The sequence below is a fragment of the Athene noctua genome, chromosome 10 (assembly GCF_965140245.1).
Source record: "Athene noctua chromosome 10, bAthNoc1.hap1.1, whole genome shotgun sequence".
Taxonomy (NCBI): domain Eukaryota; kingdom Metazoa; phylum Chordata; class Aves; order Strigiformes; family Strigidae; genus Athene; species Athene noctua.
Window position 1 is genome coordinate 17,450,329 of NC_134046.1, and position 13,191 is coordinate 17,463,519.

The 13,191-nt window shown below is 39.8% G+C and overlaps 1 protein-coding gene across 2 annotated transcripts in view; it reads left to right on the forward strand.

Moving 5' to 3' along the window:
• Positions 1–13,191, forward strand: part of POC1A (POC1 centriolar protein A) — a 63,200-nt gene that overhangs the window by 27,540 nt on the left and 22,469 nt on the right. For both annotated transcript variants that reach the window (XM_074914427.1, XM_074914428.1), the window contains exons 8-9: positions 2,178–2,246; positions 5,836–5,934. In XM_074914427.1, coding sequence (XP_074770528.1) covers positions 2,178–2,246; positions 5,836–5,934 — 168 coding nt within the window. The remainder of the gene's footprint in view (positions 1–2,177; positions 2,247–5,835; positions 5,935–13,191) is intronic.

A 13,191-nucleotide genomic window follows, 5' to 3' on the forward strand; every position in this document is an offset into this window, starting at 1 on the left:
ACATAAAACCTCTCTCTGGGTTCTCAGCTGTTTATTCTAAGCAGAAGAGTTTGTCTGTTGTGCCTGTGCGTGAACACACGTAACAATTTCCCAGCTCTGTTTAACTGCATCTCAGAGCACCTGCCTCATCCTTTCCATGCACGTTCTCCTGTGTGCTTTCTGAAAGGTTGAAAACAAAATAGACGTGTGGTGTGAAATGCATGCTTTTACTCAAGCAGTGCTTTAGCAGTCGGCACCATTTAAAGTCTCTCGGAACTGATTGTTTTTTTAAGAGTGAGGCTTCTTCAGAATGCAAGCACCTGTGCTGTATGATAATGATAACGGGTGCATTAATTCTAGCATCCCTTCTGTAAAACTAGGAGAAAAGCAGTTGAAGCCAGCCTTTTACTCTTCAGTTACAGACCTGATAACTAACACAAACCTGCATAGATCATTAGGCTGTAGCTTAAAAATGGCAAATGATGGTATTGTAAGCAGTGCCTGCCTGCTGCTTGCATTCTCCTGTGCTGCTGCAGATGCCTGCTTGATGTGAAGCCTCTGTCATTGCTTGGCCACATGCTGCACTGGTAAGGGGAATATGAAGCAGTGATTCTGTTTTGTTCCTGGTGCATTTGGATGTACCCCCCCGGGTTGACTTTGTCCTGCTATCCAAAGAGAATAGCTGCCTTCTGCAAAACTCTAGATAGCACTACAGAATACAGTAAATAGAAGCTAATGTACAGACACAGTATATTTTACTGATGCTTCTCTGTCTGCCATTCAGTGACCTGTTGTTTTTACCAGTGGTCCTCAGGTAGCCTTGGCTTTTTCTTCCTCCTGTGCTGAAAACTTTGTGGGCTTCTTGACTTTTGTCTCAAATAAAATGAGTAATTGGATTCTGAATACTGAATCTTATGTGTTCAGTTATTCTGCTTGTACAGATTTCTTGGCTTAAAATGCTTCTAGCCTTGGCCAAAATAATTGCTAGAAGTGGATTGCCTTGGTTGATAGCTGGTCAAGCACATTTTGAAGCTTTATCATGGTAGAATAAGCAAGAGCTTCAAGCCTTGAGTATTCTGCAGTGAGCAGTTTGTATGGAATACCCTAGAAATAAAGGAGAATATATGATTACTGTAAAACAAAAACAGAAACAAAACAAAAAAAACCACAAACCAAAACCAATACAACAAAAAAACCCTCCAGAAACAAACAAACCCCAAACAAAAGGAAGCAAACTCCCCCACCACCTTTTCCTTTGTGATGGAACTGATACATTCACTTCTTGCCTGTAGCCCTGCCTTTTGGCTATTTTTATTATCAATCATGTGTTTTATGCTGTCCCTTAGTGACAGTTACGTATTTTCAAAGAAAGGCTGTTGGAAAAGCATGTAGAGAGAAGATACTATTTTCCATGGTGAATCTGGTGCACACAGTAGTCTGTGAAACTTGCTGTCTTGTGGTGTCAGTGTCTTGAATATTCTAGGTAATGCTTGAAGTTCTGGCCCCTGGAATTCCATTATATGAAACTCTTGGCTTCGTGTGTTTTCCTTCCACGGTTTTAGTATTCATGGTGTGAGGAGAACCTTGGAAAATGTGGATTCTGACAGCTTGGCATCTCTCATCACTCCTCAAATTTGTTTTAAAAAACTTACATTTTCATGGGACATGATTTATGAATGCTTAGAATTGTCAGTAGTGGGGGTATTTTACATCTAACAGTCTTTCTCAATATGTCTTTTGAAGCTGCTCTGTATGTATCTGCGTTTAAACCTCCTTTTCTGCTTTAAACCTTTCCATTAGGTGACTGAAGGCTTCATTTAACAAAACTCAACTCAGTTTCACTGCTTTTAATAAATGAACGGGAGTTTTAGAAACTTCTAATTCTAAAGGGAAGACAGAATGATTGAGAGGTAGCAAGGAAAAGCCTGAAGCTGTAAAACTTGGTTTGTTTCTGTCTCTGACTTAATGCCATGGATATTGAAAAGTGGGGGCAAAAATGTGGGAAATGGTAAGTGCCAGCAAGTTTAGCTTGTTAATTGTGGCCCACTTACCTCACAGATTAGAGTTTTTTTAATTTTGCCTTTAAATTGCTGATCTCAAATGAGAAATACCTTGTGAAGCTGTAATGAATGGAGCTTTATAACACTTCATTTTCATGCATGTTTTTTTTTAAATTTATGTTTTAAATCTGTTTACAGGGTCCAGCTACCTGTGTAGCATTTTCAAGAGCTGGAGACTTATTTGCATCTGGAGGGTCTGATGAACAGGTATCTGACTAGCTTAATTTGATAGTTTTGTGTCTTGTTACTGTTTTCTTGACATATTACTGCTTTCAAAGAGGAAATAAATAATAAAAATAGTGAAAGTGAACATAGACTTTTTTTACCAAGGAAACACTTTAGCTGGATTGTATGGGAATGGGTATGTACAACAGAGGAAATAGTACCCTAGGTATGGCCCTTGTTGTAAGTTTTGAGGCATGTGCTACTGGGGAATGTTAGATGGGTGTACAGATGACTGTGTCGAGATACCTTGAATATCACAGGCTGTGCTGATGGATTGTCTCCTGATCTGCCACTGGCTAGTTCTGAGACACAAGTGTAAGGACTAGACAAGCAGGCAGGGATGCTTCCCCTGAATACTCCTCCAGGCTCCACTGGTCTGTAGTGCTCTGTATTTCATATTCCTTAAAGCTCTCCTCCTCCCCACAGATCTGTCCTCTTAACACAGGTAACTAGCTCTCTGTAAATTACAGGTTCGAATGACTGAGAGGAGAACAGAACACCTTTCTAGGGTTTAATGGCAACCCAGAACATATAACAAAGAACTCTATAGGGTTTAATGGCAACCCAAAATGCAGAACAAAGCCCCGCTCCCTGGGGTTTAACGACAACCCCAAATGCTTTACAAAGCCCTGCTACCTAGGGTTAGACAACCCAAAACACTTTATCACTCACTTGACAAGTGAGGGCTCTCAACCTCAAGGACCTGCTCAGGGCAGCGTCCCAACCCAAGTCACCCCGAGGAATTTCCTTGGGCAGTGTCCTGACCCAAGGGGAAGAGTCCTCGACTGCAGCTGCTGCTCCAGGGGATGAGCTCCAAAATGGCTCCCCCAGGGGACTCCATTTATACCCAGGCCAAATCTGACCTGTAGTCAGTAGCAGCTTCCATTGGCCAAACGCCCCGATTACCACGAGGCCCTGAGAACAAAGGCAGCCCCGAGCTGCTACGCTTGAGCAGCCAAGAAGCTCTGCTCTCATTGGGCACATGCACCTGCCACATCTTACCTGAGATGCTGTGGCTAAGCCATCTCCAGAGACTGAGACCAGATGGTTCTGAGTCTGACTGGACTTGGATATAGGCTGCAGGCCTCTGTATTAATGGGACCCTGGTGCAAAGCTGTGCTAATGCTGCAGTTGCACAGTTTTTTAGGTCAGAGTTGGACTTTTTTCTGCTGACCTTGATATGTACACTAGGATTGAGAGCCTGGGTGTCTTCTACTGCTGTTTGTATTGCAAACGGATTTTGTGGATGAAGCAGTTGGGGCAAGAGGGGAGATCTTTTCCTTTTTACTTTTGGTTCTGAGTTATAATCCAGATTCACATTTCTTTAAAATCTGCTGGGTTTTGTTTTCTGTTGTCAGTGGGGGAAAGCCACTGGACCTTGCTGAAATGACTTGCTGAGTTCTCTAAACAGTGTACCCTTTCAGTTGTATACTGCTGAGGAGGAAACCAGTCCCAGGGTTGTAGCTCATGACAGTTTCATAAGCTGCTGCATTTTAACTGTATTTTATAGATTTGCTGAGATAGGTGGCACAGCTTGTCATCCTGTTTCTTTAAGACCACTTTTTATTTAAGGCTTTAAACTGTTTTGAAGAGGTATATCCAGTTTTTTGTCTTATAAAATTATATTATCACTCGATTAAGGTTTGCTCTTGAAATGTTTATCTAACACAAGAAATAAATATGCATTTTTGCTATTGTTTCTGTGTTTCTCTCTTTCTTAAAAGACCTGATGTGGCTTGAAGTTGCAAATATATAGCAATTCATTGTTACTTATTTTCAATAGAAAACTTCAGAAGTTTTATTTATCTACTATTTTTAGGCATAGCCAAGAAGCTGACTTTTTATTTGTTTCATTTTTAGCTTAAGAGGATGTATTAGTCTACATTTCTCTGTGTAAAATAGATTCCTTCAAAAGGCTTTTGTTTTATCAGCTCCCTCTGTCTTTCCTATGGTTGGGTTTTCTTTAAACAAGGTAATGCTCATTGCAAAGTATCACCTGGTATTGTTAAACTGAAACTGGATGGCTATGCCTCTCCCAAAAGGTGCTTTGTAAAAGCATATTCATGGTGTGGGGTCATAACTGACTTCTTTGGCAGCCCTTTCTATTGCAGCTCAAGGCTGTGTGTTTCTGAACATGTGTATTGGCAAGGGTGGCTGTTCTTAGCTCCCATGGAGGAACTGCCTCTCTTAGGTTTGTATCTGAAAATTCAGATAGTGTTCCCTTTTGTGCATGGAGAAAGAACTTTAACATACAATATTTCTATGTATTAAAACCAGCATTAGTCTTAAATTGCCACTTGTGTATATACAAGAAGCTTTTTCCGTGGAATGGAGTTCACTGAATACTAGCTTGCTGAATCCAAGGGAAATAAGAGAAATAATGATCAAGAACATATCTACACGTCAAAATTAATTATTTTTGGTTTGTGTGGTAATTTAGACATGTAGCCTGTCTAAAAAAAAATCTATACTTAATTACTGAACTACAAACAGACCTGTTGTATGAGCCTGCTGGAATCAGGAGGTGCCACTTACACCCCATGGTACAAATATATGCTGGTTTTAACATTGTGTGAATTGCCCCACTGAAGGTGTGGACGGACTTCAACCCACAGTAGTGGTGTCAGTAAGTGTTCATTTTTCTGTCATCAGTCTTCACTGAGCTGTGTTTCATTGCTCTTAATCCCCAGGTTAGACTAGTTGGCAATGCCCATCTTTGCTGTAATAGCACCTTTGCTAGCTGTGAAGAGACAATCTGTACAACAAAAGAGCATTACTTTTTTTCTGTTTTCATAGTGGAATGTCCTCGTTGGTTAACTATGCAACTAAAGAATAAAAATGTTTTTATTTCACATAAATCAGGGATGAAAACTTGTAAGTGAGGAATAAACGTATTTCTGATAACCAAGATGAGCTGCCTGGGTTCATAGGTGTCTTTCAGACTTCTGAAATAGTTGATTGATGGCTCTTAAACCTTTTTAGACTTCTAAAGCCACTGCTAAGAATTTTATTCCACAGATTTGCTCTTGATATGTTGGAAGTTGTTTGTGTTAGAGGCCTCCCTTCTCTTCTGCAATAAATAGTGCATTATGAAGGGAAGATGCCTATAAGTGGATTTTAAGTTTGATATCCAGCTGACAGACTAGCTCAAGGTTTCTAATGCTAGTCTCAAAGTACTAATCCTGCTTTTTCCTGTGAATGAATCTCATGATAAACCAGTGACCAGTTGCTGGGGATGTGGCTAGTAAGTGCTATAATGCTAAGTATGGTGTATTAATATATTTGACATTTTAATTGTGTATTCTGCATGTTGATTTGAAGTTCACTAGGTAGCTCTAGTTTCCTGATGTTTCTGACCCAAAGAATGTTGGAAGAGATCACTTGCCCATTGAGAACTCAGTTATGCTATGTCTGTATTCAGCAGCATATTTACAAATAACATCCTTAATTTAATCAATGGCAAAGCTTTTGTAGGTAAACTTTGTGTGCATCTGCTGACTCTTCTCTGATGCGTTGACAAAACTGACCTTTAAGCAGCTGGAAGATTTTAATAGAAAACTTTCTTCTGCAGGTGATGGTGTGGAAGACTAACTTTGATGCAGCAGATTATGGTGATGTACTGAAAACACAGAAGTCTGTCACTAGTGTTGATGGGACCCATCACACTCTGGTAGGTCAGCATACAGAAATTGTGTAGAGTTCCTTTTCAGGACACTTTCTGCAACTTGAAAGCATGTGACTTTCAGGCAGTTGAACCTATAGAGCTATCTTTCCTTGGTATTTATTTGAGCTGCAAGATGTCTGTTTTTAACCAATCTCATATTGTTTGTTTTGTTTAACTGTACTTGCTTTATAGGAAAATGAGGTATAATTTTTAAAGGGAAATAAATTTAGTGCATGTATATATGTATTTTTTATTAACAGCCTGTGTTTAAGAATCTGTGGTAGGCTTTGATAGTCCACCAAAAAAAGCACAGACATGAGTAACAGCTGAAGTTAGTTTTGGTAACTGATATGAATCCTTTAGTCTGGTGTCAGTCCTGAAAATAGATATTGTTCATGATACTTTTCACTGACAGCAAACACAAAAGAAATCTCTGTGCATAGGCTTCACACATAAAAAGTAGGTGACGTATTGTACTGGTGCTTATTTCCTGAATACTTGGAGACATTAGTTCCTATATGTTCCCTGAACCATGTATTGAGACATCTGAGTTCTGACTATATCTAATGGCTAAGTCCACCAGCTGAGTATGATCCACTGATTGTAGTACTGATGATGGATGTCATGGCTGTTACAGAGTAACCCTTTAAAGTTACTGCCCATATGAGTTACAATTTTTGCACTGATGATGCTTTACTTCAACTTCTGTATTTTGTCTTGTCAATCTTTGAATATTTTTGATACATTTGAGTATACCTAGAGGATTCTGAAACATGTTATTACTATGGCTGCTTTTTGGTACATCTTGTCAACATGAGCTGTAAGCTAGAAAGCAGTGTGTGAACCGAGGGGTTTATGCATATGTGGCATTACCTCAGTTGAAAGGTAAGCTTCTAGCCAACATCTGTTGCTCTGTGGCAATGTCTTTAATTTTTTCAGCGTAGATCTTACTAAGCTACTAAACTTATATTCTTTCTTAGACATAGCAGCGTTTTTATTTAATATGACTTCAGTCTGTTGCTGGAGGTGTTGAAATAGCTGTTGTATGTTGTGATGGACAAGACTTGAGTCTGCAGCTCTAAACATGATGCCTTACTATGTGGAGTGCCCTGTAAAGAAAGCAAACAAAACCAGAGGATGTTAGTGCTAGGTGAGTAGGAGAGGATAGTAGGAAGTAATCACAGAAGGAAGGAGGAGGTGAAAGTGTTCATTGATCCTTGGCTGGCTTTAGCTAAAACTGACTTCTTCCTTTTCCTCCTTTCCTGTGATCTAACTCTAAAGTTATGCAGGCTATGAAACTAGCAGTCCAATAACCTCTTTGTTTATTAGTCTATTGAACTACACTAACTTTGAACTATTATCTGCTTTAAGATAGTTTGTAGTATAATTCTGGGCTGAAATACAGCAGAGAGAAAGAAAGCCTGTATGGGAAGAATTACCCTTTTCAGTTTGTAACATTCCAAGAAATAGTTTAAATAGTGTAGACAGGGTGTCTGCTAATGGGAGATTATGGTAAGTTGAATCCTACCTGTACTGCTTTTATTACTAGCGCATATTACCCAGTAGTAATTTAAGGGAAGGAAGGGGAAATGTCTGAGCTCTTCTAAAACTTAGTTCTATAATGAAGAACTTCTTAAGATGTGTGTGGAAGGTAGCTGTTCAAGCATTTTATTCAGCAATGACTAACCACCCTGAACATCTGTCCCTCCAACGAAACGATTCCCCTGTGGAAAAGGGTTTATCTGGCAAAACCTCAGTAGATGCTGCTGGGACCAATCATTTGTGCTACTGACAAGCAAATCCATGTCATGTGGTGGTTGAAAAGGGCTTGCTTGGCTCGTGCTCTGAGCCTATGGGAAACAGGTCACTGCATATTCTTTGAGGTGTAATATATTGGTTTTGGTCAGGTGCTGTGTTTTTAGAGGGCAAAGTGAATCCATGCTGAGTCATACAAGAGAGACATACTTTTGTTTGAGGACATAAATTACTTGAGAAGAGTATTTTAAACTGCCTCCCAAATGCAACCTCTTGCTTGGGCATACAGCATGGGAGCAGCTGATCCCAGCAGTACTACCTGAATATAAAAAGCGTTGTAAAGTTACTGTGTTATGTGCAGCTTACAGAAGGTCAAACTGAGTGATAGTGGAATTCTTCCTTCCTATTTACTCCTTGGGCAAAGGTTTTTTTATCTTTTGATCTGAATAGCACAAATGATGCTTCCCCTGGATCTGCCATATTTAGCTCTGAACATTAATGTAGACTGTAAATTAAACTTTTGACTGCCTTCAACAGTAAAACTATCCCTGGCTAAAAATCAGGAGCATGAAGGTGGTTGCAATGGAGAGCTTGGGTGCCAGCCGGCACAACTAAGACCAAAGTTGTCTTAGTCAGCTGAGTCTGTTAATGCAGTTCAACATGGTCTCTTTTATGCAGTTAAGAACACTGTTTTGCCTTGTAAGTGTGATGTAGCTCTGTCCTGATGTAAAGGAGTGGAGTTTCAATTTGTCTCATGTCACACAGTCTGATTGGTAATACCAAAGCCAATATAATCTAAATTTTTGGGGGGTATCAGTTGCATTGTGGCTGCCTATTACAAGAACAATCACGTAGCATGCTTGAACCTATACCTGACCTCTACAGATTGCTCGCTATATGAGAATGGAAATGCGAAATATGACTAGTACTCAATATTGCTGTGTATGAAGTTATTAGGAATGCAGTGCTTTAATGTTAAGGCAGTTACAATTGCTGAAGTTAGAAGGGGAATAATAAACAATGTAGTCTGAGAGCTTGTTTTGAATACCATAGGCTAAGTTTAAATTTAGATTTTACATGAAATGTTCCTTGCTGTTAAAAAGAGGCCAATATCTCTGAAAAGGGCTTGGCTTGCTACTTTAAGTATAACCTGAGCATGGAAGTCTGGGCTTCATAATAACTTGTCCATTCATGGCAGTCTGCTCTTTCAGGCTCTTTGAGTACTGACTGCTACAACTTACTGCAGGACTTAAATTTCACTATATATTAAGTTCCTTCTTGTTTTGAGCAAAGTGTTTGCTTTTTCATAATGAAATACTTATTTTGGTGGATTTTGTGTAGTTGAGATCAGTTATTTTTTCCATCAAAATCAGACTTGAAACTGTCACGGGGGGCTCTTAATTTCATGCCAAGGTCACCTTTTCCTTCAATGAAAAGTGAAGCTGCCTCATCTTTCTCTACTGATGTGTTAGTGTGTCAGGATTCTGCTTCTTGAATAATACTGAGATTTTGCAGTCATTCTGGGATGTAAATACATTTAAAACAGGCACGTAGGTTTTAATTTGGTTTTGGTACTCCTAAAAACACTCAAACACTCTTCTTGACACATCCTGAATCTGTTTTCACTCTTTACTTAAGCTCTCCTTGGAAAAATATTCTGAGTTGTGCTTTCACGTAGAGCTGTATCGTTTTTCTTAAGCATTGTGAAAGCACAAATACTAACAAAAACAGTGGCTACATAAAAATGCTCAGTATAGTATCTGGTTTCTCATGGGGAGAGTCAGACTAACATAGAAGTATTAAGGAAGAAAAACTGAACACAGACATTAAAACTAGTTTGTCATCAAGATGAATAGGAAGAAAAAAGAATCTTAAATAATCTGTAGGATAGGAGGCATGAAACATTGTCAAGCTTGGTGAGCTTGAAAACAAACAATCTAAAACAATTTTCACTTCCATAGTCAGAGGGAGACTGGAACCTTTAGAAGATGCTGGTTTCTCAGGCAGTTGGTTAAAGTTCATTATGAATCAGGGTACTGGGTTTGTTTGCAACAATAGGCATGAACTTCAAAGTTGCTCTGCCCACCTGCTTGTGTTTTCTGTAAATATGAGGCTTGGGAGATGCAGCTTCCTTTGAAAGTAAAATTGCTCTGTGCCAGGACTAATGCAAATGAAAGAGAAGCTAATGATGAACAGGAATTGCAGTCATGACTATGGTGTAAAAGCATAGACACCAGAGTGTGATAAAGAAAACACTAAAGCTGTCACAAGTAAATTATAAATATCTGTTAGTGTAGATGCGAGACTTCAAATATTAGATCAGAATTACGATAGCTCTGAAATAAATGCTTACTCTTATAAGCTAACAGTTGTTGCTGTTGTGTTGCATAATTGCCTTGAAAACCGGAAGTTAAGGGCAAGCACTTGTGATACACACTGTACAACCTGATGGGAAGAAATGAAGTTTTACAGACCTGTCTTGATCCTATAAGCATTTGTGTTTGCTTTCATCCTAGAATCTTAAGGGGCAAGAATAAATTCATGTTTTAAGCTGCAATATTGAGTGGTAAGGACCTAAAGAAAAGTCAACATAAGAGGAATGGATTTTGCATGTGATCTCATAAATATGGGTTCTTATGCTTGTCCTGGGGTCAGTAACTGTAGGCATCAGGGTGCCTCTGAAGTTGTGTAGGATCAGATCAAAGCACACACTTGTGGATCTGATATGTTGTGAAAACGTTCATCATACAACTTGTTCTTTCCAGAGAGGACAGGTAATGTGTTTTATTTGGGGGATTTTGCTATTTTTTTAATTTTTTCCCAAATACAAGGAAAGCTTCATGCATGTAGTTACAGCTGACATGAGTATACAAGAACACTTGTTTCACTGTGTGACAGATCTGCTGCTATTGTTAACTAATTCCAAGAAGACTATGTATGGTCAAGTGTTATGAGCAAATGCTGAACAGTTGATGTCACACGGAAAGTGCTTGGATATTTATCTAAACTTGTACACTGAAAGTTATGAATAAAAACTTTGTAGTATAAGCTAAGTTGGTAAACAGTTTTTCAGGCAATATTATGGAAAATAGGAAATATTCATTGGTACAGAGATTTGTCTACTCATAAACCTTCCTTAGGCATGTTGTAACTTTTTGTGCAAAATAATACTTTGCAAAGGAGGAGGCTGATCAGGAGCCTTTAGTCGAAGCCTCATAGCTTTCTGAAGAAAATTACTTTAAAACTTGTTTGTGTTGTGGTACCTTGGAGGCAAAGCTGTCTTGAACAGGAGGACTGAGAACTTCAGGTGTCCAAAAGGCAGTGAAATGCACAGTCTGCAAGGGTTGCCTGTAGTCTGTTTATCTCAAACCAAGGGTATCCCAGTGAGAGAGGTAATAGGGTACAGCAGAATATAGGCTTACAGGTGATGAGGAGGTGTTTCTCTTGCCACTTCAGGTGTGAATTCTGCAACCGTATAACTTAAATATATGCACCTTAGTTTTCAGCTCATGGTAGGACTCAGAGAGACCTGCTTGTGGGATGTGCAGCCAGACTCAAGCTGGTAATTCCATGGTAGGGCAATTGAGGAGACATGGGCAGAGGTGCAGAGTTGTCCTCTGTCACTCTTGGCAAGCCATATTTCTGCTCTTCTGAAATTTCAGAGTGCAAATGTTTAAAGTATCTTTAGCTCCATTGAAGTTAAATGGTACTCGGTTGTGGAGCTGCCAAAATTAAAAGCTAATGGCATAGCAGACTTTACGAAGTGAAGCTTGGGAAAAGCAGTGCTTGAGCAGGAAGGACTTCTAAATGCTTCAGATGCGTCTTTTGGTTAAGACAGGCATTTAGGCCTCTCTATGATGCTGGATTTAAAATTTTCTCCAGGCATTGGGCTATGCTTATTTTTTCAATGGCAATTTTTCCAGAACAGTTCTGTTGGATAGAATTAGAGACTAATTCCAAAAAACATGATTTGATCATAAACTTGTCTGAGGCCTATAACTGAGTGTCCAAAGCTGACTCCACCTCTCTCCTTTGCTGGTTCTGTTTTGTTTGGTGACCTTGGGTGCCTCCTGTGCTCGGCCCGTGGTCTCAGTGCTGACTGCAGCAGTTCATTCTGTCAGCCGCTCAATCCTTGTGTAAATAAATTCCTCCTGAGTTACTCATAGGCCAGATGTGCCTTTTCTTTTTTTGACCTTTTGACTTCCAAATTGGTGACTATCTCTAATTTTGGGCATCCGTTAATACTTATGAATATTTTTGTACATTTTTTCTTTTTTTACTTGCTGTGAAATCCCCTCCTGGGAAGCAGTTCCATTACATAGAGCTGTAACTCTTTGCAATTGGATGTGAATGTGTGTTGTCGTTTGCACCTCCTCCACCCCCTTCTATTTATTTATTTTTAAGCGTTGTAAGGGAGGAATCCTGTGTTCAGCAGTAGGGGATCCAGCCTTCAGGATAAATGTGGTCTGCAAAATGATTTTTTCCTGATCTGCTTGTCACCTTGTTTTCCTGAGGATGTGTTCCCGTTCCAGGAAGCTTTAATCTGGTATATGATTGTCTTCATCTTGGAATAAGTAGGTAGATTATATACTTAAAAGAACAACAGTGTGATGAGTGTTCAAGATGTTTCTACTGCTCTCTACCCGGCTTGGCTGTCCAAGCAGAAGCTTCATAGGGATGAGATGGGCAGGAGTCTTATTGTGACTGATCACAGGATGCTCAGGAGTTCTTCCCCACATCCTTCACAAGCAGTGGTTACCCATAGCTGTCCAACCTTCACGCTCCTTTCATTGAAGGAAGCCTGTTTGTATAAGCTATACTAACTTGTGACCTTGTAGTTTTTTTGCAGAGACCCAACAGAAACAGCAGAAAGGTCTTCTCCTTTCCTCTCCTTTTGTGGTGTGGACAAAGCTGGGTCTCTGCTTTGGCCTGGTAGAGTGTTATGAGGCTATGCTTGTAAACCTTGAGAGCTGGAAGGATGTAATTTTCTTTCATCGTGCATGTCCCTCTTTTAGCAAGAGCAGCCAGCACTTCTTTCTGTGCAAGAAGTGTGCTCCTGTGGCGTCTTCCACTCACCTTGCTGGAAACCAGAGATTTAGAGGAGGATGAACTCTAACCCCCGAGAGGTACCCAGACACTTAGTTGACCAAGGGAGCTGTCACACTGAGCAAGCCTCTCTTCCTGCATGGTTCAGCATCCTCACACTCTGGAAAAATTATTCTTCTTCCCATTGTGGTAGTATGGTCAGTAGGAACTATGGCTAATGTGGACCAGAAAGAGCACATTGCCCATCTGTTTATAAACACATGTTCTTGTTAACAAGAGAGATAGAAACTTGGTCATATGTTGTGTGTTTACAGGCCTATCTGAACTCCTTTACCCATGTACAGATAAACTGGTGCCAGCACAGAACCTCAGGCAGGAAGACATCATCTGTTTTGTGGGTAGCCCCCAAGGGGATAACCCCTTGGTTTCATTGTTGAAAAGGATGGATCCAGCAGAGCTCTA